This window comes from Tursiops truncatus, chromosome 6, assembly GCF_011762595.2.
Source record: "Tursiops truncatus isolate mTurTru1 chromosome 6, mTurTru1.mat.Y, whole genome shotgun sequence".
Classification (NCBI taxonomy): domain Eukaryota; kingdom Metazoa; phylum Chordata; class Mammalia; order Artiodactyla; family Delphinidae; genus Tursiops; species Tursiops truncatus.
The window spans coordinates 25,972,360-26,000,204 of record NC_047039.1 but is presented as its reverse complement, the minus strand read 5'-3'; the positions used below and the strand labels follow the sequence as shown (position 1 = coordinate 26,000,204).

Genomic DNA, 27,845 nt, shown 5'->3' with positions numbered 1-27,845 from the left:
AATCCACGTGGATGGCTTTTTCATGACTTGTACTGTCAGTGGGTGGAGATGGAGAAGGAAGGAAAAGTAAAATGTTTTACTGGAGTTTTCTCTGAAGAAAGTTTCTGATGTCCCTAAACTGTAGTCAAGTTTTATCTTGAATATAGTATATTGTTTTATAGGTTTCTAGCTGTTTTTCCTATGCTCTGTCCTTAAAGCACCCACAACAGCATGAATGACAAAACTAATGTTTTGAATTTATAGAGGAGTTTCTCCCTAAGTAGCAGAAAACATGTTGAAATATGGTCTCTTAGTACATGAGGTATTTCTGGGAAAAAAGGAGAGCTTATCTGGAAATTCTGTTAACATTTTCAGGCCAGCAATACAAAATTTCCTTATTTTGTGCTATCTGCAAAATCTGATAAAGGATACTTCAGCAGGAGGGGGTTCTAGAAAGACAAATGGGCTCAGATGAAAATTAACATGGGGATACGCTAGGGAAAGAGAAAAGCATAGAGTAAACCTTTGAAAGAATCAGATTTAAAATTTTTTTCTAAAAGGGAGAAAACAGAGTATCAAGGACTTTCAGAAAAACAAAGACAGAAGAAAGGAGGGGTTTATGTGTGTAAACAAATACTCATAAATGTGTGCGCTTAAAGAAGCCCAAGTAAAACAAGTTACATGCCAGGAGGTCAAACTTTATCCCCTTGGGTGGTCTTCTGTCCACTCTTTGGACAAATCACTGGCCTCTTACAAGCTTACAAGTTCCTGGTTCTCATATAGATTCTGGACTGCAGACGAGAGAGCTCCAGACACTTGGTGTCCATGTTCATGTGAAAGACCTGGAGTCCTGCCTCATGCTAGTCGTCCTGATAGAACAACAGTTGGGACTTGTGCATTTCCTGTATTTGATCAAAAAAGAGGACACTGTAGGAAATTACCTTTTTCTTGTTTTGGGATTCTCTGTCCCATTTCCAAACTGCTGAAATTGACTCTGAGCACCACTGATGTAAATCATTCTGTAACTTTGGTAGTGTAGGTTAGTTTGGCTAACAAACAAATGTGGATATGCACTCTCCAGACAGTCAAAACTGTTTGGGTACCATATAGAAACAGTTTGTTACATTTGTAGCATTTAATTTTGAAGAATTTCCACAATCGTTAGTGCTATTTTATGACTCTGTCTCTACTTAGTATAGATGGAAAACTGAGTTCACAAACACATTGAAAGGGTTCAAATTGCTGTCTTGTTAGCATCTATGACAGATTCAGATTATTGCATGTTTTAATTAACTTTGTGTCTACTGCTGAGAAGTTGAAAACCTAAGATCTAGGAAAATATGACTGGTCCAGTGGTGATAGGAGCGTTCTCTTGCTTTCTAAAGTCACCATAAAAATATGGGTGAGTGTGATGCAAAATCACCAAATGTAGTTTGCTGCAAATACCAGGGAATAAATGCTATTAACAGGACCAACATCTACGTGGCAGGGAGAATATGGGGATTCTTGTCTAAGCCTGAGCAACTGAAGGTTTGTGAAACTTTAGTAACTACCACAAACTGACCATTAAATGACATATATGACTGTACATCTGTGACAAGATAAAAAAGTAATTTTGAGATTTGCCTTTTAAGCTTCTAAAGAAGTTAATGCGCCTGAATATGGATGGAAACAATTTGGTAGCGATTCCTTCAGAACTACCATCTACATTAGAAGAACTTAAAATCAATGAGAACAATCTTCAGGTTATTGATGAAGAAAGTTTATCAGGTATTTAACATTTGACTTTATGATATGTGTCCATATAACCTTTCTTCTGTAGTTGTGTGGAAATTTTATTTGCAATATTGCTAAATGAATAGCTAGTAAAATTTTTTTAGGTCACGTTACCATTTTAAGTTGATAAAATTTATTTTAACTATTGACTGGTGAAACTTAAAAAAATGTATTTTAAACTCCCCGTTGTCTTAAAAATGCATTTTATAAATAAACTTTCACTGATTTCAGGTTTTCATCATTCACAATACAATAACTAAATTACAAATCCATAATATCCTAAGAGTTACACTAACATTCCCCACACAGCCAGGTGTTCTGGTGCTGTGTTTGTACCGATGTTCTTGGTATCAGTGCTGATAACACAGTATCATGGCTTGTTGAACGGGTCTCCTTAGATGCACAATACACCCCATACACAACTCCCACTGTCTCTGAACATTTTGCTATTTTTAACTTGACATGTTTTGGCAAATGAGAATTATGCATAAAATATAAGTAAATGAGCAACTATGTGAGGCTGAGGGGTAATCCTACAAACAAAGTACATAAACTTTAGCACATGCACTCTATATGGCAGTCACTTTGGCTTTGACAGTCTTGTTCCCTAGAGGGCTGCTCTGGCACTTGTCCATGAGACACATGCACCCCACAGGGCAAGACAAATGATGCCCATGGGTGTGTGGTTGCCACGACAGCCTGGCTTTCCCATGGATGGGTTTTAGTGAAGGTGCCCCACATTCTGTACATTTGATACAACTGGAATTTACTCTTAAGACTGTTTCTGGACTAGCTGGATAACTAAAGTTGTCATATTATGAACTCTGTATAAAAGAGGCAGTATTACATTTACCTTTTTGTGAATTCTAGCTATGTCTTTATATGCTTCTTTAAGACAAAAACTGCCTAATTTTTCTTTTTATCTTCCTAACAGTCTAGTGTAGTTCTTGAAGTATAGTGCTTAACATTTTTTATTTGATTTGAAATATATTTATTAGGTTAATGTTGATAACCAAGCCTTTAAAGGAATAAAACAATTCCATTATTTCCTTTCATTCCTCAAAAAACTTCATAAGGACAAAACACTTCTGGTGATGGGGAAAAAACAATAATGAGAACTGCCAAATCTGAGGATTACAGAGTTATGGAAATACTCTATTTCCAGATGGATTTCGGGGTACTTAACAAACAAAATTTGAAGGTCTTTTGTCATATGGAAAAGACATTAGAAAGTTCAATTTCTAACTGCTAGGTGAAACAGACCAAAGGAACACTTAATTTAGGACAAGTGTACTAATGGGTTATATGTGATCTACATGTGAGATGGTATTTCTAGCAGTGTTATCAAAATGACATGTTTTAAGTCCTTATTTGGAAGGTGCTCTCACACATTCCTACAACTGCTTCTCCACACGCACTTCCCCCTCGTGAAAAAATTTCCATATTCCCAGAGGGTTGACTGTGTTCCAGGGTGAACACTGGCCTCTTCCTTGATCCACCTCCCATCTCTACAGTCTGAGCACCTCACAGGCCTTGGCCCTGTGCAGGCGGCCAGTGAGGAGCCTCTGCACTGTCACCTTGTCCAGAGAGGCCCCTGTAGTGTGTGGCCCAAAGGCCTCTGTCTTTAGTCCCGTTCCAGTGCTGGTCCCTCAGGTACTGAGTTCTTAGTTCTGCTCTAATGCTGGCCCCTCAGGTACTGGGTTTTCTCTTGACTGCTGTAGCCACTGGGGCTCCTCAACTCCTGTGAGTCCCACTGCTGTGGATGGTCAGGTTGGCTGGCAGTGAGCAAGGCAAGCCCAAGCACAGGCCACTGCCAGTGCTGTGACACTGCTTTTCTGGGTGGAAGCCCCTGGCTTGACCATCAGTGGTCTGTAGCACTTCTGTTAGCTCCCTCATGACCCTTCAGGTTTTATATATATAGTTCCAGAGAAGTGGGGAAGCAGGGCACTCCAGGGAGAGAAGCAGTATGTACAAAAGTGTGAAGAAACAAAACAATTTGGATGCTATGGGAAATCCAGTTTCATGGATCTTGGATGCAGTGTGTGATGGGGAGTGAAGAACAAAAGATGATGTGAAAAGGTAGGAAGGAACCACACAACAGACAGCTCTGCACATGCTATGCCAAGGTGCTGGGAGTTCATCCAGAATGCACTGAGAGATGTGCATACCCACTATAGAGAAAAGGAAGGTCTTAAAATTGAAGGGAAGGTGAAAAAATAGAAGGGAGGGATAGCAGGAGAAAACTGGACATGCTAAAAAATGTTCCTGTCTTCATTAATGTTAAAAACAAAACAAAACCCACGATCATGGTGTCCTTTCTAGCAATGATGGTGGTGTGGCTATCCAGTCAGAATATCTATGAGATCAAGTTCTCACACAAGTCTACCCATGTCTATAACCTGTTATGTAGCTCCCCGCCCACAATGGGAAGGACTTCCTACCAACTTCCTGCTAATAAATCCTCTTTCTGCCACAGTCTAACCTACAAGAACCTTCTCTACCTCCATCCTGTTGCCTGTTACATATAGGAACGTACATACTATCTATGTATATACAATATACACATAAGCCAGAGAATAACCATAAAGTAATGTATAATATTAATTTACATTGTTGTGTTTTGTTTCTCTTTCTTGTGAGGTCATGTAATGACCACCAGTCTACTTCTATTATCTATTTTCCTCTGAAAACTTGTATTACATTCCAAAACCTCAACTATGTACTAGATAATTATGCTGGATTCTCAGTATCTGTAGTTATGGAAATTAAAGAGTTTTGGTTATATGAGGAAATAGAATCACTTATCATAATTTACTAGTTGGCCTCCATAATTCCTCTCTGTCCTTCAGCTGATGTTAAAAACACCAGCAGATTAATATTTTGTCATGCTGTTCCCTATCCAGAGGCTGCTTGTTGCCTAGAGAAGGAAAGTCAGACCTTATTTTCTGGTGCACAAAGGCCCTGCACAGCCCACCTCTGCCCTCTCAACAACCTTCATCCCCTCTTGCATATGGCCCACTCCAGGGCTGATCTCTTTCCTACTCCTGAGCACACCCATGTGGGTTCATGCTTCCATGAGTTCACCTGGCTGCCTCACCCTCCCATGTCTACCTACATCTTTCTGTCTTGAGAATCTAGCCCCACTCACACTTCCGTACCACTCAGGTATACACTGCCACCTCCTCCTTGTCATGTTCTAGAATCTATGATCTGTACTGCTGATGGTAGTATCTTTTGTTTATCCTTAGACTATGTTTTACTTCTCTGATATGCCTAAGAGTAGGATCTGAGTTGCACAGAGCATTTCAGTGCAGTATCCATGACTTGAGTTGAATATGAAAACATCCCCTATTCTGAAAATTTTGGCCACTGAACAAACTCCAAAGTTAAACCCTGAATGTCTGACTCAGATACCTCTGGGTATCTTCACTGCTGAGCTGTCCATTTTCCTTTAAGTTTCCAGTTGATTTGGTCATACCACTCCTGAGACCAGTAGAAACAATTTAGAAAAATCTTGTTTGTAAAAAGGCCTTTCTTGGTAGCTCAATCTGAATGTGTGGAGAATTTTTGATCATTCTCCTTTCAAAACGTCCATCTGGCTGCACTGTCTGCCAAGAGTGAACACTGTGATGGGAATTCACTGCTAAAATTCTCTTGTTCAGAGACTGAGGGTTTGCCAGGCAGAGAGTGCTCCTTCAGTGTCCTGGAAAAAGGACCCACCCATTGCATTACATTCCTCATACATCCTTGATTATGCTGCCATTTCATACCTGTCTGTCTTTGCAAATACTTCGAATGACCCTCTACAACCTTCTACTTCTCATCTGCCTGCGTTCCAAGTCACTGCTTGGCCATTGCTTCCTCTGTGGGGTGCCCTGGCCCCCCAACTCCCTCCTCTGGCTTCTGTTCCTTATACAAACTTTCCTTTCCATACTGTACATTCTTGACTTCCTTTGTCACAGATTAATTGACAATAAATGCATGGGTTTATTTCTGGGCTCTCTATTCTGTCCCATTGATCTATGGGTCTGTTTTTGTGCCAGTACCACACTGTTTCAATTACTGTAGGTTTGTACTATAGCTTGAAACCAGGGAGTGTGATATCTCCAGCTTTGTTCTTCTTTCTCAAGATTGTTTTGGCTATTTGGGGTCTTCTGCATTTCCATACAAATTTTAGAATTATTTGTTCTAGTTCTGTGCAAAAGGGTATTTTGATAGGGATTGAACTGAATCTGTAGACTGCCTTAGGGAGTATGGTCATTTTAACAGTATTAATTCTTCCAGTCCATGTACACGGTATATCTTTCCATTTGTTTGTGTTGCCTTCAATCAGTTTTTTTTCATGAATGTCTCTTGGTTTTCTGAGTACAGGTCTTTTATCTTCTTGTTTAGATTTATTCCTAGGTTTTTATTCTTTTTGATGGAAATGGGATTGTTTTCTTAATTTCTCTTTCTGATAGTTTGTTGTTAGTGTATAGAAACTCAACAGATTTCTGTATATTAATTTTGTATCCTGAAACTTTACTAAATTCATGTACTAGTTCAATAGTTTTTTGGTGGCAGTCTCTAGGATTTTCTGTATATAGTATCATGTTGCCTGTAGTGGCAATTTTACTTCTTCCTTTCCAACTTGGATTCCTTTCACTTCTTTTCCTTGTCTGATTGCTGTGGCTAGAAATTCCAACACAATGTTGAATAAAAGTGGTGAGTTTGGGCATCCCTGTTTTATTCCTGATCTTAGAGGAAATGCTTTCAGCTTTTCACCATTCAGTATGAAACTGGCTGTAGGTTTGTCTTATATGTTGAAGTATGTTCCCTCTATACCCACTTTGTTGAGAGTTTTTATCACAAATGGATGTTAAATTTTGTCAAAAAAGCTTTTTCTGCATCTATAATAAAAGATCATTTGACATTTATTCTTCAATTTGTTAATGTGGTGTATCACATTGATTTTTATTGTGGATATTAAACCATCCTTGCATCCCTGGGATAAATCCCACTTGATCTTTTGAATTTGGTTTGCCAATATTTTGTTGAGGTTTTTTGCATATATATTCTTCAGTGATATTTGCCTATATTTTTTTCTTTTTTTGTGTGTGTGGTGTTTTGGTTTTTGTATGAGGGTTACAAACTTTCATCATACAGCACAACAGTGATTTCTCTACAGGTCTGCCTCTCCTAGACCATGCATTCAGCATTGAGTCCTGGCTGATCTGAGCATTTGGGATTTGCAAAGTACTAGGGAAAAGGCTCTAAGGGGGCGGGGGATTCAAATAAAGAAGCTACAACATCAGTCCTCCAAATAAACTGAACATTTCACATGATATTTTGAAAGCCTATAGAAATTACATGTTTTTTAGTTATCCTAATGTCCCAATAATTTTATTTTTTTATAGACTTAAATCAATTGGCCACCTTAGAATTGGAAGGAAACAGTCTCAGTGAAACTAATGTCAATTCTTTAGCTTTCAAACCTTTGAAGAGCCTATCCTACCTGCGTCTGGGAAGAAATAAATTTAGAATTATACCACAGGGTCTTCCTGCTTCTATTGAGGTACCAATATCTTACTTATAATATTTTATATTTTAAATACAGTACACTATGACGAAACAAACAATATATTTTAAAAGGTTATTGTGATGCATATTAAACTCAATAGTTTTGGTGCTATATACAGAATTTACTATAATCTGAGCACTGTTTTCAAACAATACAAAATTATGAGTCAAAATTATAACTACTAGTAGAAAATCTTGATAAAGTGAAAATTGGTTCTGCCGACGGCTCTTGGGGAGAGAACAGGGAAGATGAACTGAGTATTCAAACAGAAACTACAACTTGCAAAAAGTACCTTGACTTGCAAAACTGTCTCAAACTGGAACTGTGACATTCATCCCAGTCTGTTCCACCCAGAGTCCCACATGGACTAGCAGTGACCCTGTGAAGATGGACTAGTTCTAACTAGCTCTAACTAGTTCTAACTAGCTCCTACCAAGGGCCCAAGCACTGTCGTGTCTCCATCCCCTCTGGAGACACTCCCTGCTGCCCAAGTGTGTGGTCTCTCTTGCTACAACAAGGAACACACTTAACTAAGGGGGGACTCTGGGGGTCTTCCCTGCTGAGTGTACGCCCCAACTTCCTGCATTAAGAAAAGAGGCCTGGCAGATCCAGCTGACTCCTAGGCCACCTCCTCTGAGCTCTGTTTCTGCCGCATACACAATCAGACAGCAGGATGAAGCTTCCCACTGCTGTGGATGCAGTGAGCCAAGAGAGGGCCATTAATCTCAATATGATACTGCTGCTACCACAGCCACCATGCTTCCTCTTCCTACTTCCAGATTAAGATAGACCTTTAGAATTTACCAAAATTGTAAAGATTGAGGTTCTATAACCTGGCTTTACCTCAGAATCACTTGGATTCTAAAGAAATACAGATTCCTGGACCTATCCCAGACATGCTAAATCAGGTTCTTTGGAGAATGGGGTCAACAATTTATATTTAAAAAATTAAAATTTTAAATAGATAATGCATGCACACAGTAAAACACACACACAACACTTGAATAGTGCAAAAGAGCAATGTGTCTGTATTCCACCTCTGACCCTCTCATCCCTGGTTTCTCTTTTCAAAGACCCTCTCGCTAGCTTCTTGGGAGGTGCTGCCCATGCAAGTACATGTACTGTGAATCCTTCCAATGCACTGCTTCACAGCTGCAGTTTCAACGTATAAATGAGTGTGCTCTGATTTAGGTTGGAATTTATACTTTAAAAAGCTCATGAGTGATTCTAACATACAATCAAGTTTAGGAACCACTGATCTAGTTCACCCCTAAATATGTATGAAGGTAAAAGCAAAAAGCTAAAAATCACTTTACTCACTTCCAACAATACCAAAATTAAATGACAAAGAGGGGGAAATTACTACAACAGGAATAGAAAGTTGCTCTGAATATATATACCAATTGTACTTCTGAATTCCAACAAGATCCCTGAGTGAAAAATTCCTTGTAATGCCAAATGAATTTAACTTGAAGGCAGCTAGCTGTTGAAAACTTACTAATGGTTCTAGCAAACTTCACCCTGATGTTAAATGAAGGCTCTTAATTAACTGTTAATTAAAGTAATTATAATACAAACAAATCTAAAAAATGTGAGCCTAAAAAAATTACAGACAGCATGGACTGGTAGGAAGCAGGCTGACCTAAGCTGGGGCCAGCCAGCATGAGTTTCCCTCATGTATTAGCTGTGTAACCTTGCAAACATCTTGCCATCTCTCCAGGCCTGAGTTTCTCTACTGCTAAATGGTGATAATTTCTACTTATTTCCTACTTTCTAGGATCTTGAAGCCCAAATGAAATAATTTATGTGAATAAGTTTTGTAAATTAGAAAGCTTTATACAATTATTATGGTATGCTATATCATATATCATTTTATGGTTAAAAAATAATTAAATAAAATTCATTTATTCCATAACCATGACAGACAGTACATTTTATTTTACTAGTTAGAAAATCTGACAACTTAAAAATATAAACTCATTTTGAAGTGCTGCAAGACTCTTTAGCTAACACTAGTGACAACAGTCTATAACCTGATTTTAATTCTGTGAGATTGAATATATTTATCAACTAATATGAAAAAAATAAGTCTCTTCTCTTAATTATAGGAATTATACCTAGAAAATAACCAAATTGAAGAAATAACTGAAATTTCTTTTAATCATACCAGAAAGATCAATGTCATTGTACTACGTTATAATAAAATTGAAGAAAATAGAATTGCTTCTTTAGCCTGGATAAATCAAGAGTAAGTACGTGCTACAATCTGACTTTCTTAGATGATTTCTTTCCTTTGCCATTATTAAACAGGGTATGAACATGGGCAAGTGAGGGAGGTGACAGCATTCTTTCTTAGTGAACCTCCCCCTACATAAAACTTGGCTATTTGCACAGACTTCAAACCACTCATGATATGACTGATGTTAGGATGGCCATGGTCACTGCTGCTGGGGACACCCTATAGTGTGCAAGTGCTAAGCCCAAGCAGTGTGACCTTAGGTCTGATCACTGTTCTGCTCTCTGCTGACCTCACAGGCAGTCATGAAGTTTAAGTGAGATAATCCCATAGTGAGGAAAGAAGCTGCCCTCCTCCCGCCTTCTCCCTCACCATTAGGTGGAAGCACCAGCATTCACTCTTCTATACCACACTGTCTTCACTCCTTCAAACTATTTCTCTATTTCAAGTGCTACAAAACAGACTAAAGAATGCCTGACCCAACAGCAGAAGCAAAAAGCAGAGCCCATCTTCCTGGAGAGGAATCAGTGGCCCCAGGCTGTAGCCTCAGTGAAGGGCAAGTGTGGAGGCCTTGCTCATCAGGAAGGAGAGGATTAGCTACACAGGGAAGCAGCGTCAGGCCCTGGCAGCAGCTGCATCAGAGCAAATCTGGAGTCATGTGGTGAGGGAATGAGGGATCTGAGTGGCACCATGGGGACAGGCATCTTTCAGAAGCAGGAGAGAGATGAAAAGAGGCCTTGAGGGCCAATTAGGTTCAGCAGGATGTGGCAGTGGCAGGGCAACTGAGTCTTCATCAGGTGAAAAGTCTTCATGGGGTGGGCAGAAGCCGCAGGTAAGGCTCTGAAAAAAGCCAGATAGTTTACCACATTTCCCAGATCTTCTGGCTTATTAACAACCTTTTCTAGATGCCTCATTCTCACCCCAAGTCCCAGATCCCAGGTCATCAGATCAAATGTGGAACAAGAATGCAAAAACCCCTCAACACTGCTACTTTCTTGCTGGAACCAGAGATGATTTTACGGTTTGATGTCAGCTTGGACTCTGGACTTCATTTCTGATACAAGTTTGACCTTAGAGATATTTGGGGGACCTCTTTGGGTCTCAGCATTACCCCTGGGATATGAGTTTTTCTCTCTGAACTCTGGTGCTCCTCTATTAGAGAAGAACTCAAGCAGCTGTGTGGTACCCGGGTAAGAGCACTAGCCTTGCAGCCAGACCACCATACAGCCACACTTGCACTGGGAATCATTACAGCACACTGAGTACTGGCAGGAAAATGGACAAGCATCTTGACTGGCTTGTCAAAACTTAGAGCTTACAGTCACTGCCCTGAAGTCCCCACTCTGTTTACTCTTTTCTAGAAATCTAGAATCAATTGACCTCTCCTACAACAAGCTCTACCACGTCCCCTCCTATCTACCCAAGTCGCTGCTGCACCTTGTGCTCATCGGCAACCAGATAGAGCGCATCCCTGGCTTTGTGTTTGGTCACATGGAACCAGGCCTGGAATACCTGTACCTGTCATTTAATAAACTTGTGGATGATGGCATAGACCAAGTTTCCTTCTATGGGGCTTATCATTCTCTGCGAGAGCTGTTTCTGGATCATAATGAATTAAAATCTATACCACCTGGGGTACCAGAAATGAAAGCACTGCATTTTCTGAGATTGAACAACAACAAGATACGGTAAATTCTGGCCTTTTCAAGTATCCATTTAAATTGTCATGGGTGACAAAATATAGGATTAAACAACAATGACATGATGTCTGGAATTTACTTTAAAGAAAAAAAGTGACAAGAGGTTGCATTAAACAAGATTGGCAAATGTTAATGATTGTTGAAGCTGGATGATAATAGGTATGTAAGGATTCACTATAGTGTTTTTTCTACTTTTCTATGTATGCAAACTTCCATAGTAAAAAAAATGTAAAAATAGAGTATGATTATATAATACCTAGAACCTTAGAGGCATGTTCAAGTGAGGCTTCAATGCAGTAGACTATGGTGCTAATCCCACCTCCATATGTAATTTCAAACACAGTAATCTGTAGAACACAAAACCTAAGTATATGCTAAAATTAAAATTGCTTCTATCAAGATTTTTCTGAAGACAAAATTCTGAATAAATTTATTGAGACTCAGCTCCCTCACTTCTGAGGATACATTTTTCTGTGTGTGTTCTGTCTGCTGACAGAGTCATCACCCCTGCCTAGAAAGTATGAATGTCCCAAGAATTAATCTGGAACGCTTTGTTAGTGCAGCCAACGAGGGAGGCAGATCCCAGAGCTCTGTGGGCCTGTCCTTGGAGATTATACCCCTTACTCTTTTACCTGTCTCTACATTTCCAAACACAAACTCCTGAAAAATAAAACAAAGAAAGAGTCAAAAGTTTATAGGGGAAGAGGTGGGGATGGGAAAGGCTTTAAAGATTCAGAGTCAAAATTTTTGGGCCAAAATAATTCCTAGGTCATGCTTATATGCTTCCTATTGCATTGCATCAGGAGGCATACAATATCTGTTCCATTGTGGTGGGATTTAGGCAGTCACGGCCTGATATCTCCATTATAACCTTTCTCCTCCACCACTGAACCAATGGTTTTTTCACTCACAGATGCTTATTGCTTGCATCTGTTATTTCCTTAGGGGTAATAAAATGGTGAATTTCTATTTTTGTCATTCTTTCCACACTTTATAGCTGGACTTCCTCTGTAAATAATATTCTCTTTTCAGTTAGGGCAACTTTGTTACTCTGAAAGGTAGGCTCAGTTCTTTTCTTTAAACTGCCTAGCAGAGTAAGAAGTTGGTTACATATTTGTAACTGTGTGAGGTGATGGATGTTACCTAAACTTACAGTGGTGATCATTTCAACCACATACACATACATCAAATCATTACGTTGTACACTTTAAACTAATACAATGTTATGCCAATCTTTATAAAACTGGAAAAAATTATATATATGCATTAAACATAAAGGAAAAGGACTATAAAATATATTAAAATTTTAACAGTGGCTGTCTCAGGATAAAAAAGAAATTGGTGCCTAAATATTTTTGCTTTATTAATTTGTTTTTGGCTTCCTCTCTTTCTCTGGAGAATCAATATGAACTTATGGCTTTATATATTAAGAATGTTTCAATCAACTGCAATCATTGTTCTTAAACTGTCCCATCTTTGGCCAATGGTAGCCCTTCGAATTGGTTCCTGTGTCCTTGGATAGGCCTCTGTAGATCTTGAATGGCTCACTTTTATATTCCCCACTACAGCCCGATGCCAGCCTTCTTCCAAAGAGCCCTAGCTCCTCTCACTGGGGAATCGTGTTCAGAGGCCCCAATCTGGGCACCAGGCATCTTCCTTTCAAATGTGTTGTTACTGTTTCAAGGCCTTTCAGTGGACTGCCAGAAATATGTATTTTGTGAAGAAAAAAAATGAGTTCATACTGATATTCCCAAGTCAAATTTAATGTTATAGAGAAGTGCTTCTGTTTTAAACTTGCTTATCTTACACTGAAAATCTAGGTTCCCAACAATAACTTATATTTACTATAAACAATAGTTTCAAAATGATAATACCATTATTACAACTAACAACAAAAGTATTTAATTTTTTATGTTTTTAGTAGTTCTACTTGTCCTAAGAATATGTTCCACGAAGGATGTATAGCTTAAATACAGAAGTTTTCTCTGTAACAATAGGTCAACAACTTAATATTCAGATAGGTCTTTAATTTGCTTTGGTTTTTAGGAATTGCTACTTTCTATATAATATTTTTTCTATGCGTGTCCCTTATACCATACTCCACCCTTTCCCATAGGTTAAGTTTTTTAAAATTTATTTTTGGCTGCACTGGGTCTTCATTGCTGTGCACGGGCTTTCTCTAGTTGCGGTGAGCGGGGGCTACTCTTTGTTGCAGTGCGCAGGCTTCTCATTACAGTGGCTTTTCTTGTTGCGGAGCATGGGCTCTAGGCGCTTGGGCTTCAGTAGTTGTGGCATGCAGGCTCTAAAGCACAGGCTCAGCAGTTGTGGCGCACGGGCTTAGTTGCTCCGCGGCATGTGGGATCTTCCTGGACCAGGGCTCGAACCCATGTCCCCTGCATTAGCTGGCGGATTCTTAACCACTGCGCCACCAGGGAAGCCCCTAAACTTTTAAATTAATTTCCCATTGATGATCCCAGTGTTATTTTTTTAAAATATAAGCATACATACATGCATTCATATTCCCCACTGCCTCTCACAATTATTATACAAATTATTACACCAAACGAGTATTAATTTTTTCTCTCTGGAAAGAGTGTATATTTTTCTGTTCTTCACTTTTAAAAATTGTCAGTATATCCTGGATAGCACTCCATATAAGTATGTAGAGAATTTCCTCAGTCCTTTTTACAGTTGAATAGTATTCCACTATATGAACATTTTATTCAACCAGTTCCTTATTGATAGACATTTGATTGTTTCCATTTTTTTATACTATAAATAATGCCACAACGTACAACTCTGTTCAAATGTAATTTTGTATTTTTCCAATCTAACTTTGGGATAGATCCCTACAAGTGGGATTGCTGAGTGAAAGGTATAAAATACACATGTAATTTTGCTAGATACTGCCAAATTCCTATCCGTGGGGCTGTACTGTTTGAATTTCCTTCAGTGATGTTTGATCCTATAGAGCCTCATCATCAGAACATGTTAATGAACTTTTGGATTTTTCTGGGAGGGCGTTGGGCAAATCTGGTGAGAGTGGTATGCCAGTATCATTTCAATTTACATCTTTCTTATCATGAATGAAATTAAGCATCATGTTTACATGCCATTTCATTTTCTCTTCTGTAAACTGGTTACCCAGGTATCTTTTTTTTCTTCTCATTTCCCTCTCCTCCTAGGTTTTTAGGTCTTTGTATATTAGCCCTTTATCAGTAATATAAGTTGCAAATACTTTCTCCTAGTTTGTGATTTGTCTTTTAACTTTGCATTAAAAAAAAAAACAAACCTGTAGTCAATTTATTAATCTTTTCTTTTAGTGCATCTGGTTTTTGAGTCACACATAGGAAGATTTTTCCCCCACTCCCAGGGTATGACCATGTTTTATTCTACTATTCTATGGCTTCATTTTTTCACATGTAGATCTTTGACATATTTGAAATTTTTTCAGGTGTATAAGAAAAGGATCCAATTTTATTTTAAAAACAAAAGAGATTTAAAACAAAAGTAAAATTTAACTCCTAAATTATGAAGGTAGAATATTACTTGGATCATTTATGACTTGCATGTCTATTTTTCCTTAGGAATATTCTTCCAGAACAAATTTGCAATTCTGAAGAAGATGGTGATTCAACCCTGGAACATCTTCATCTTGAAAACAACTATATTAAAACAAGAGAAATATCACCCTACGCATTTTCATGCATAAGATCATATTCAAGTGTCGTTCTTAAACCACAAAATATCAAGTAATTCCATGTTTTTCTTTGTCATTTGTAAATTATACTCACATATCTGTTTCAGTAGCATCTTTCATCAATAAGAGAGATATAATGTCATGTTATACTTAGTATCATTATGCTAGCCAACCTGATTCGCCAATGCACATAAGAACAACCAAAGACATATCTACAAGGTTTAGTCTTCTAGCAGTTTTAGTGAAGGTTTCAGTTTTACACTCTAGAAAGAGGCCATCTCATTGCACAGTTTTCTCATGAGAATAGGATGTTGTGTGCTACTGAACTAGACTGGAAGAATCTGGAACAAAATAAGCATGTCCTTTACAACAGATCTTAGTATTGCTATTAGCTAAGAACTCCCTAAGTCCTTTTAAAAATTATGTATATTATGGTTCAAGACCAAGAAGTTGATAACAGGAAAAAATAATAGGTAGAATTTATGAACTAGTGTTCTGTTTATTATCCTACTGTTAAAGCAATAATTTATTAATTTTCTATAAGACCCTATGATACAATTACTGGTATAAATAAACTTAATTATTGTCTTAGCTTTAGTTCCTTTTATTAATTATACGTGTGGAATTGAAACACTACTATAAAGTTAATTTCCTGGTTTTGAGAATTGTACTATGGCTAAGTATGTGGTTATTAACATTAGGGGAAGCTGGGAGAAGTGTATATGTGAATTCTATATGATTTTTGTAATTTTTCTGTAAGTCTAAAATTTCTCTGTAAGTCTAAAAAGTTTAACAGTATTTTAAGATCACCCTCATTATTCTTTGCTCAAAATCAAAAGATTTTATGGGAAGCAGTGGAGTTTGCTTAAAATATATGTTAATTTTCCTTGACTAAACCTTGTAAATGTAAACCTAATGCATAAATTTAAAAAAATTTTTGCTCCTCTGGTCATTGTTAGTACCTCTTTTCTTTGCCCTAATTTGCTCAAATGTATCCTTTTACTCAGTTCAATTTAACATAAAGCTATTAGTATTCACTATGTACTAGACCCTAACAAAACCATATAATATATTAAAATTTTCATTATATAATGATCTTTTATCTTTATTTCTAAAGTAATTTGTAAAAGACACATACAGAAACCACGTTGACTTTTCTTGTTACTCTCAGTTTTGTACCTTGAAAAAACACCAGATTAGGAACTTAAGTTCTAGTCTTGGCCCCCTTGGGCAGGTTACTCTAATTTTTCAAACTTCAGTTATTCAATCTTTTAATAGTTCTCTCACCATCCTCAGAACCTTCCAGCCCCAATTCACAGGGTCATTATGAGAACCAGAGAATAAAAAGCATCTAGGAAGTGTGGTATACACGGTGAGTATACTTATAATTGCCAACATTTCATATAAAATTGACAGCAACCAGCATATTCAACCAAAGTTGATTATTATCTGGACAGCTTTCAAAATGTGTAAGTTTGATTTATCCCATTTAAGCTAATGTTATTTCTAAGCCCCTTTTCTTAATATCTAGGTTTTTGAGATTACAAAATGAACAAGAATAATAATATGATACAAACTGTTAGAATCAAGGGTCAAAGGCTTAAGCCAAGTTGCTAAGAAGAGAAATAAAATCCTATGGAACAAAAGTTGAGATTTATAACTAGTTGAGGAATGTAGAAGCATTGCTAATTTAAAATGGCCAAGTTGAATGTAAGAGACAGATGAAAACAAGAAGATATAGTTATTCATTTAATCAACAAGAACCCTTGTGCAATGCTTCTTGCTGTGTGAATATAAACGCATTGACATAAGTGGTTAAAGGCAACCTAAACAGTAAACAAAATTAGTGTCAGAGGGGACCCAAACTGAATAAGGTGAGTCAAAAGAATTAGCATCCTGGACAACACAGACGAATACTGAAACACTCCAGCATTCATTTCTCATTCTGACTTTAATCAGATGTGTCCCAGGTGCTGTTCTACAGAGACAGGGATGAATAGATCAGATGAGGTCCCTGCTCTCTGGCAATGCATACTGCGTTAGGGGCAATAAGCAGGAAATCAAATAGACAATCAAATCAACAGGCCAAGTGTAATGAAGTCAGCAGAACAGGGTGGTGATGCAATGAAGCATGCTGAGTTCCTGAGGCCCCTCTGCCTGGGCCTGGGGGTACTCCCAGATCGTGGGTTTCTAGAGTGTGCGAACAGCACAAGTTGCAGTAAGACACAGCAATCCCTGGAAGCCTTGGAGTAACACCAGGCCCAGGAACACACTGAGACCCTATTGTGCACTCAGGGACACCCTGTTGGGAGCAGAATCTCTAGAAAGGCTAAAAATCAGAATGACTGATGAAAGCTTTGTTTTTAAGTTGTAAGATGCTTTTATTTCTGATTTTATAATTTAAAATATAAAATATGTCTAGCATTGAACTTGTTTGCTTTGAAACTTCATCATACTCTGGATAGAAGCTTTAATTCCATTTTTAAAAATGTGATAAATGTCCATATAGCAAACATTGTTCATGATATATAATGTTTAAAATAAAGAGGTGTTCTGTTTGGCTTCAGAAATATGCTGTAATTACTAATACATATGTACACTAAGGAAATCCTGGCCCAGCTATGGTCTGAAAATATTAATCGTGTGTCATCTTTGCACATAAGTACGAGGAGTACTAACTAACTTTTCAATTTTGAGATTTGGCTTATTGTAGATTAAAATAGCTCAAAAAGCACTAAAGATAAGATGTGGTTAAAGAAACATATAGCCTAGAATCATAAGGAAATAATTACACCAGGAATCAGGACACCTGGGTGCCCATCTTGGTCTCCAATAATTATGTAGTCATTTTACTTTTCTGAGATCACTTGATTCAATTATAAAATAGCATGCTGTGTGACTATAAATGCATTGATGAACACATCAGTGGTTTTCAAGCATGGCTCATTAGGAGTTCATGGTGCCCTGGGGTGGAAGTGTCCCTAAAGAGGAAGTACACAGACTCTCTTCAGACAAAACTGCTTTGCTACCATCAGGAAGGGTTAGCTGCCACTGTTCCTGCCTGACTCCCTAACCACCCTTATTTCTTGAAACCAGTAGACAAGGTACTATATAAATGACACATCAAGTTTTAAGAATCATAAGGAATATTCAGCCAAAGTCCCTGGTCCTTATCCTCTGCTCAGCTCCTCCCACACTTTCAGAGAACTTCGCTGGAGAGCTCTGGTCTGAAGAAATGCTTCTCAGGTATGCAGATTACAGCTGCCTGGACACAGCCAACCTCTGAGTATGCCAGAGCAAGGAAGTTTAGTAGATGTGTCTGTTCCTTTGGAGCTCCTAGGGTGGGATCAGCCCTGAGCACTTCTGCCACAACCAAAGACTACTGACCTCCAACCTGAAACACCCTGAAAGGCAGTCAGCATGAGTACGTGTTCTGTAGGACAGGCACAACATGGCACAGTGCTGTAGCGTGCACAGACTGGGCTCACATCCTTGTCTCTGTCAGACTGTGTCACTCCCTATGGAGAAGGCAGGTCAGGATGACCCCAGCATCCTGAGGGTGAGTGTGTGGCGCTTGGGAATGACAGGGAGTAGGTGGCTGAGTCTGGACTTAATATGCATCTTCTGAATGAAGACCACAAAGTGGAAAGTCTGGACACCTGAGAGTGCGTATGGCACACCTCTAAATCTGAGGGTGCAGCGCACCTGGTTTGGCGGGTGCTGCCAACAGGAGCGAGAAGATACAACAATCTCTCCTTGGGCTTGTATTGTCAAATGACTCTACACACATCCCTTAGGAGTCAGGCTTGTGAGGTTAAAGTTAACTACTCTTAGGGATGACTGCTTTTATTAACATGGAAAACACCACCCACTACACTAGTTGAAATCTGCTCCTGGTCTGCATGGACACCACTAAGAGCAGTGAGGATGACACCCCATTCACACAGAAGAATGTGATTATTCCAATAACTGTTCAAACTATGTAGTATAAACCTTTAAATTCATTGGGAAGTGTTAATAAATTATAATGCTTGTTTCAAGATAATTTTAGATTTGGTAAGTATGTGGAAATTTAAGCCACAGATGATGGGTATATAGCTAAAGGATAAAATCCCAAATTTTTACTGGTGCCACACATTATGTTAAGCATAATGCTGTGTGCTATAGGCAAAAATGGCTTCCCTGACAAATTTAAATCAGGAGTAATAAAGGAAGCCTGTGGTATATATGATACGGGAAATAACGAGCACTGAGTTTGGAGAAGAAAAGATCAACAGGCTTGAGCTGGGCCTTGAAATAGGATTTGAATCAGTTGAGGGGGAAGGAATGACTGACTAAAAGAGGCATGAGCCAAGCATAGTTGAGGTTCACCAGTGGAGGAAAGATTATACAGGAAATAAGAGGCCTGGGATGGCTTGGAAGGCCAGCAAGAAGAGACCAGACTTACTGTGATGAGAAATGTAGTGCACCACCAAAAAATTCTGAAGGGAGGACTATGTCATGAAAGCAATGGTTTCAGGAAGGAAAAAGAGCCACCACTGTAATAATCTAGAAACAGAATAAGTGGGACCCACACAGCACAGGTGACAGGAAGAAGAAGCAGGAACAGGAATAGGTATGACAGAGAGTTTGAAAGAAAGAAAAAAATATCTACATTCTCATCGTGGAGATTAAGTCTGAGGGCAAGTTTGCCATAATTAGTGACCACCTGTGGTCTTCTGAGGGACTCAATCTCAGAAGGACATTATGAGCCATGAATAACTGAGAATATATTAAAAATAAAATGAACTGATTAAATGTAAAAAGAAAGAAAGAGAATAAAAGAAAAGAAAAGAGAAGAACTATTAGTGGATAGTGATCTACCATGTAAGGGACACACACAAAGAGAAAAGGAGACAAAAAGGAGAACTGCTCTGAGTCTCACTGATACTGCTGAGAAGCTGTAAGAAAGGGACAGTTTGGGTGAGAATATGCTGAAGTTGGGCGGGGGGCGGGGGTGGTCACCATGGAATTCAGGCAGGAGGGTGGGAATGCACTCAGCTGGAGTGGAATCCAAAGGAAAGGATACACATTGAGGGGCAGGTGAAGAGAAGGGCAGGGGAGCGGAACCCTAATGAGCACCGACTTCCAATTTGAAGGGGAGCAAGTACACGGTAAGTCTCCATCTGACTTGAGCCATATGATCTGATCTCAAGGAGCTTCCAAGGCACAAGACAAGCTGTGCCTAGAAGCCCAGCTCCCTGGGAAGTGACCCCTCCCTTCGGCACTCGGCATCTGTTCCACCAACCTCATGAAAGACAGATCTGGTATTATGAGTTAGGTTTGCATTGATTATTTCTTTGCATGTGGGGTGTTGTACGGTAGATGGGTAGGAGGTGTATCTTGTTTTCCCCAAAAGATTGTAAAACTTAGAAGAAGAGAGACAATTCATTTCTTGGATCCCTGCATTCTGTGTACAAAGTAGGTACTAAAATGACTGTTGATTCCTCAGTCTAAACAATCAGCTCATGAGTTGTCCAAAGTTGATCTTAATACTACTCCTAAACAAAACAAAAAGAAATCTGCAAAATGTAAGGATTTTTAAAGGAAAAGCAATAAATATTTATAAAGGGTCATAAAATTAATAAGGAATAATTTCTCATTAATATTTCCTGACATGGACATTAGAAGACACAGAGTATATTTTATAAAAAATTAAGTCATGCTTTGACAACTGGTAATACTTAGTAATCAACTGATTGTTCTCCATAACAGCAACTTTGACAATGTTTTCCAAAGCCATCATTTAAACATGAATTACTAGGTTCATAGATGCTGACATAAAAGAATGAAATACTCATGTTCTGCTGTTTAAGTGAAACCTCAAAGGGCTGGGTAAAACCCTCTAGGATATCTATTCCATCTCTTTCCCTTATTTAGAAAACAGAAAGTTTCCTCATAGGAGAAGTACTTACAAATTGGTGATAAATGAATTATTCAACTGTCCATAGTTGAATTCAGACTCTCAGTCAAATTAAAATTCAAAAATATTAAAAATACTTATGGGGCTTCCCTGGTGGCGCAGTGGTTGAGAGTCCGCCTGCTGATGCAGGGGACAAGGGTTCGTGCTCCGGTCCGGGAAGATCCCACATGCCGCGGAGCGGCTGGGCCCGTGCGCCATGGCTGCTGGGCCTGGGCGTCCGGAGCCTGTGCTCCGCAACGGGAGAGGCCACAACAGTGAGAGGCCCACACACCGTAAAAAAAAAAAAAACAAAAACAAAACAAACAAAAAAAATACTTATGAAAACAGAAGTTTCTGGCCAGCTCTAACATATACCAGATGACTCCAGGGGCCCTTAAACCCTAGAAGTCTGTGAAACAGGTGGTCCATCTCTTGAAATGAAAAAACAAGAACAAGTATCTTGGGTCTGAACTGGAATCCTTATTAGCTGTGGGCTTGGTCAAGTTACTTAGACTCTGATTTCCAGTTTCCTTGCCCATGAAATTGAGGAGAACATCTGCCTACCAAGGCTGCTGGGAAGGTTAAATAAGGTGATGTCCATGACAGTACTGAGCACAGGGTGGACGTCAGATGAGTGTCCATTCCTTCATGGATAGGCATTGGGAAACCAGCAGGTAGGAAGGTTCAGTGACTTGCTCAAGGCTGCCAAGTCTCATAATATGGTAGATATTAATTATTAAAGGACATTGATTCCTTAGATTGTGATATACAGTGGAAAAAGGAGTGGGCCTATTACAGCAGGGCAGGAGTCAGCAAATGCTCTCTGTAGACGGCTGCACTCAAGTGGGACTCTGCAGTCATGTCAGCATCTCTCTTGAGCTTGGCAGTCTTTGTGCTGTGTCACTGCATGCTCATATCCATCACACAGAACAGAATGAAACCAGCTTAGAACAAGGGCTAAGCAAGGGCTCAAGCCTTACCTGAGCAAGGGCTCTCTAAACACAGAGTAAAACCAGGACTCATAGAATCTAAACTACTTATTGTCATAGATATGGCAATAGTTTAGAAGCAGATTAAAAAAAAATCCTGATTATAGGAAACAAAAGTAATTCTAACTTATAAGTGTGATTCACTGTAATAATATAACACCAAAAAGGGAGAAAAACTGTATGTAAAATAGCCAAACTAGAAGAATATTTGATCAGTAAACCTGTCCTGCAGATGGATTCCTACCTCAGAGATAACCCACAAGTGGGTCTACGGGGATACAGTAAGAGTCTGCATGTAAGCCTTGGCCAGGTGCAGCATGCTCTGGGCAGATGGTTCTCCTGGGGAGTTTAAGTATTTACTATCCTTGTAAACATCAGCTTTGATTAAACCTACTCCAACAGACCCAGAGGCATTTGTGAAAGATTTTCAGAGAAACTAAAATCTACTGTAAACAGTATAGATATGTGTATATAGATATCTAGATATCTATATATCTATATATATCTATATCTATCTATCTATCTATATATAGATAGATATAGATACATTTCATCCTATATGTCTTAAACAACGCTTTGGCATATTAACGTATTACTCACATGTCGTTGCTTCAACATGCTGTACAGGAACAGCTGAAACTATAAGTCATGTTGGAATTTGGTCTGTCACACACTGTTATGTGCAAAGAGGTGAATGTTTCTAACTAGATTAATAGAGCTTAGTGATTACACAACTAAAAAATATAAAGGCATGATTTTCTTCTTTGACATTATATTTCCCTTTCTACATGAAAATGGATTAAAAAATTTACAGTCTAGCATATTTTTCCCTTTGCACAAAATGTGAAGAATGTGAATCCACATAAGGGAAAGCAGACTGCATTAAAAATAACATATGATTGCACTAAACACATATTAGTTTGGAAAAGAAAAGGAATACATCATGTTATTAGAATGTCATGGTGTGTTTCTAAGTAACAGAATCTCTGTGGTCAAATAAACTTACATTGAACTATCAGCTGATATAAGCAAATCTTTTTATAAATTGGAATCTGCTGAAGGTTCATTTGCTTTACATAAGTTGAGAATTACATTCACAATTACCAAATTTATACATGAACTGTCTGAAATGCTGACTAGTATGTGATACTCAAAATAAAGAATGCATTATAAATTGTAAATCTACTCTAGGTCAGTAGTTCTTAACTATTTGAAGGATGGACCCCTCCCTTTGAGGATATGATAGAAGCTATGATGGACCTTCTATGCAGAAAAATACACATATACAAACACTCTGCATGTATCAAAAGGCTCATAAAACCCATCCTAAATCCTCTAGGGATCCTTGTACAATAGCTAAGAATCTGTAGGTAGAGTAACACCTTAATTAACTTCAAATAAATTTTACATGTAAATATTTCACTAGAGTTAAAGATAAATCAAAGAGTTAAAATTAATTTAAGGCAAATTGCCTTATTCCCCACAACTATTTAGCATTTATTTAGCAATATTTTTATGGCCATAGAAAAGTTGAAAGAATACAGTGAACATCTACATATTCTTCACCTACATTCACCAATTAATATTTTGTCACCTTCATTTTATCTTTTTCACTCTTTCCATATCCCTGTCTATACATATATATGTATTTGTGGGGTACAGGGGCTGGACCATCTGAATGTAAGTTGCAGATATCATGTCACCCTAGTACTTCAGTATAAGTCTCCTAAGAACAAGGACATTTTCTTACATAACCATGAGACAATGATTACATTCTCTCACATTATCAAACCCCAGAAGTTTAACATCGATTCAGTTTCAACATACAGTCCATATTCAGATTTTCCCAACTGTCCCAACAATGTCCTAAATTGCTGTGCGTGTGGTATGTGTATATGTGGCTCAAGATCTAATCAGAGTTCACTTGCCTTTAGTCTCCTATAATCTAGAGTAGAAATTCTCTGCCTATGTGTTTCACCCCTTCACTTTTTGAAGGGTCCAAGCCAGCTATCATGTAGAATGTCCCCTAATATGTATTTGTCTGATTGTTTCCTTACGATTAGATTTAGGTGAAACGTTTTTGCCAAGAATCCCACATAAGTGATGTCATGTACTTCCTTTTGTATCATATCAGGAGGCACAAAATGTCGGGCTGGCGTGTTATTGGTGATGCTGAGACATTGGTTAAGGTAGTGTCTTCATCTCCTTGTAATTAAGAAATATCCTGCAAGGTAAGACTTTAGGTCTGTGTGAATATCTTGCCATCCAATAACCTTTCACTTAGTGGTTTTAGCTCCCATCTTTGCCTAAATCAGTGACTATGTTGGAGGTTTCACAGTGGTGATTTTCTAACTCTGTGATTCCTTCTGTACTCATTAGTTGGCATTCCTCTACAGAAAAAGCTATGATCCTTTTGGCCCTCTTCCCTCTGTTATAAAAAGGATTTTGCATTTGATGTGCTATAATCCATTGCCATTCTTATTTGAGGTATTCAAACTATGCCTTCACCTAGCTTCTATGTTCTGTTCACAGTCTGCAGTAATCTCTGAGTGCTTTTGTGCCTGCTGGTATGATGAAATGTTTCAGGTTTACAGAATTCCTTTACAGATTCCCTGGCCCTGATCTATTACTTGACATTTTTCTCAGGGGCCTTGCTCCTTCTAATGAAAAATGGCCCTTAGAAACACAGATCTGGAAGTTAGATATGCTCACTGCTTTTAGGTCTTCTCAGTTAAAAGAGCCTGGAAATTTATTTAAAACAAAACCATTACTTGCACCCATTCCTGAAAGCAAACTGACCTTTGAGGCATTACTTAAAAATATTTGATACCTACATTTTTATTATAAATTCAACTCAATCCATTTTAAATGACAATTTATGGCATTAATTCATCTTCAGAGCAAAACATCCAACAGGATGATGACAGGAGCTCAGCCTGCAAGTTGCAGAAGCAAGTCCTTACCAGCACAGGGTATAGAAGAATGGGAGCTGAGAGCCAGGAACCAGAAGCCCATTTGAAGAAGGTTGCTGCCATGAGCTCAGCCAATTGCTGGAACTGCACAGGAATTCAGGGCCGGTTTTGTCAAACTAGTTTTTAAGATATGGTAAATTTAGACTTTGATGTAAAATTTCCTCATTTTTAAAAATACCATATGCTCCAAACAAACCATATCTGTGGGCTGAATACTGCCCATGGGTCATGATTTACTGTATAAAGTCAATTCTCATTATAAACCACAGAGCCTAGTCCACCATGAAGGATGCTTGAACATTCAAAACCACCCATAAAATCATATCAAACCCATGAATTCACTTCTTTCAGAAGTTTTTGTGAATGCCTACTATATACAACCTCTGTTATGCATAAAGAGCATACATTATTTACATCCTAGGATTTGATGGTCTAGAACATTCTTGAACTAGGTATTTGGAAGGCACATCCCCTCATTCCCTCAACGTTTCACTGACAATCCCCCATCCCATTTTGCTTTTCTTCATGGCACTTAACACCGTTCTTTGAATAAACGGATGGACAAAATTTTCCTTGTAATTTCTACTATGAGAGACTAGTACACAATCCATTCCAATGTACTCAGAAGGTTAAGGTAAACAGGGGAGGAAGCACCAGATACCAGCCGACAAACATCATAAAACTCAATCGTCTTAGTGATACTTGAGCTCAGGAAGGTGTCTCATGTGACCACAGTCACCCCTACTCCTCACCCATTGGAGTTTTAATTTGCATGAGATGATTTCTAAGGTCCTTTCCAGTTCTCATTTGTTTGGGCTTTGACCACTGTTCTCCATTTCTACATTAGCAGAAGGTCAGGAAAGGGTCTTAAAAATTATATGCAAGCGTGGCGTAAGCAATTTATTTTTATTTTCATCATGATTGGAATATATTGGGCCATACAAGAAATTTGTGTTGATGTTCCTTTTATGCAATCAATGTTTCTGTTCATAAAATGTCAGTAGAGCGAATATTACTTTTCTAATTTTGAAACTTATCTTGTTTAAAACATAATAATGTGCAGATTATTCATGATTCCCAAAGACACTGTTTGATATAGTAACACTAATTCTCCAGTATTTAGACCAAGGCCCAACGAGACAAAAGCCAAACAATAAAAAACAAACATGTAGAAAAGAATTAGGTCCCCTTCATAGGACCCTTATAGGAACCAAAAAAGGAAGATTTTTTCCTCACAATACTCTAGGGAAGAGGAGGTACACTGATGTGTCTGGAATGACAACCCGCAAAGGTGTGGAGAAAAAACTCCAGTTTATATCCAAATGGTGTGTTTGTGCACGCTGGGCTATCTCTGCAGTTGTGAGGTAAAGCTTCCCACCAGCAGCTCCAAGACTGTGGGAGGGGTTTTGGGCCCTGGGCTGTACCTCTAGTCACAATGTCAGCAGAATAGGGTGAATAAGCCAGAAAGACCACCTGCATCTTGGCATTATACTCCAGGGCCCATTTCTTTCCCTAAGCCTTCTGACTAAAGAGCACAACAGCATGCTGGAGGAAGATAAGCTCAGGGCTCACAAGTGAGGAGAGGAGAGAGGCTGCAACACATCTTTAGAAAAACAATCTCACAGGAAGTGCCTCCCAGCTCTCTAGACAAGGTGGCAGAAACCTGCCTAGACGGGTGGTCGCGGGGCAGATGCCATGACTGAGAGGTGAGGAGAGGCTGGTAGAATGATGTGGGAGAGGAACACTGTGTGAGCACAGGCAAAGGTAGAGAGTGGGAGGCACACATCCCACTGAGAGGAAGCGCTGCCACTCAGCCCCAGCCAAGTGTTGCCATGCAAAAACAGGAGCCACCCAGTGGCAAGGCTTTACTTATCAAGAGAAGTTGAAACTTCATAATTTTTTTTTTTTTTTTTTTTTTGCGGTACGCGGGCCTCTCACTGTTGTGGCCTCTCCCGTTGCGGAGCACAGGCTCCGGACGCGCAGGCTCTGCGGCCATGGTTCACGGGCCCAGCCGCTCCACGGCATGTGGGACCCTCCCAGACCAGGGCACAAACCCGTGTCCCCTGCATCGGCAGGCGGACTCTCAACCACTGCGCCACCAGGGAGGCCCCATAATTAAAAAAAAATATTTTATTTATTTTTTTTGGCTGCGTTGGGTCTTCATTGCTGCGTGTGGGCTTTCTCTAGTTGCAGCAAGTGGGGGCTACTCTTCGTTGCGGTGCACGGGCTTCTCATTGCAGTGCCTTCTCTTGTTGCAGAGCACAGGCTCTAGGCGCGTGGGCTTTAGTAGTTGCAGCACGCGGGCTCAGCAGTTGTGGCTCACGGGCTCTAGAGCACAGGCTCAGTAGTTGTGGCGCATGGGTTCAGTTGCTCCACAGCATGTGGGATCTTCCCGGACCAGGGCTTGAACCCCTGTCCCCTGCATTGGCAGGCAGATTCTTAACCACTGAGCCACAAGGGAAACCCCACAATTTTTAAATATAGAGCAATTCTACCTGACAGAAACACATACACGAGCCTCAAATGACAGATCAATGAATGCTTAAAAGTTCATAGCTACACTCCAAATGGAAATTAACCCAGTTAAATGAATATATATATGAATATACATATAAAATATATAATTTCTGGCATATTCATACAGAAGAATGTTATATAATATGGGTATACCTTGGAGATATTGCAGGTTTTGTTCCAGACCACTGTGATAAAGTAAATATTTCAATAAAGTAAGTTACACGTACTTATGGGTTTCCCAGCCCACTATACTGTGATCTATTAAGTGTGCAATATCATTCTGTCTTAAAAAAAAAGAACAAAACTTAATTAAAAAGATTTTATTGCTAAAAATGCTAACCATCGCCTGAGGCTTCTGCAAGTTGTAGTAGTAATATCAAAGACCACTGATCATAGATCACCATAACAAATATAATAACAAAGGAAAAGTTTGAAATATTGCAAATTACCAAAATGTGACACAGAGACATGAAGT

At 38.9% G+C, this 27,845-nt stretch overlaps 2 protein-coding genes across 9 annotated transcripts in view; one reads left to right on the top strand and one right to left on the bottom strand.

Annotated features, from left to right (window-relative positions):
• ECM2 (extracellular matrix protein 2) overlaps positions 1-16,043 on the top strand; it is a 70,667-nt gene extending 54,624 nt beyond the window's left edge. For 4 of the 5 annotated variants that reach the window (XM_073805915.1, XM_033857774.2, XM_033857773.2 and 1 more), the window contains 5 exons: positions 1,614-1,749; positions 7,152-7,309; positions 9,424-9,563; positions 10,913-11,239; positions 14,839-16,043. In XM_073805915.1, coding sequence (XP_073662016.1) covers positions 1,614-1,749; positions 7,152-7,309; positions 9,424-9,563; positions 10,913-11,239; positions 14,839-15,007 — 930 coding nt within the window. In that variant the 3' untranslated portion in view covers positions 15,008-16,043. The remainder of the gene's footprint in view (positions 1-1,613; positions 1,750-7,151; positions 7,310-9,423; positions 9,564-10,912; positions 11,240-14,838) is intronic. The other variant, XM_033857775.2, reaches the window with a different exon arrangement.
• The window catches only part of CENPP (centromere protein P), a 234,678-nt gene that overhangs the window by 77,168 nt on the left and 129,665 nt on the right, over positions 1-27,845 (bottom strand). The gene's annotated exons all lie outside the window — the stretch shown is intronic.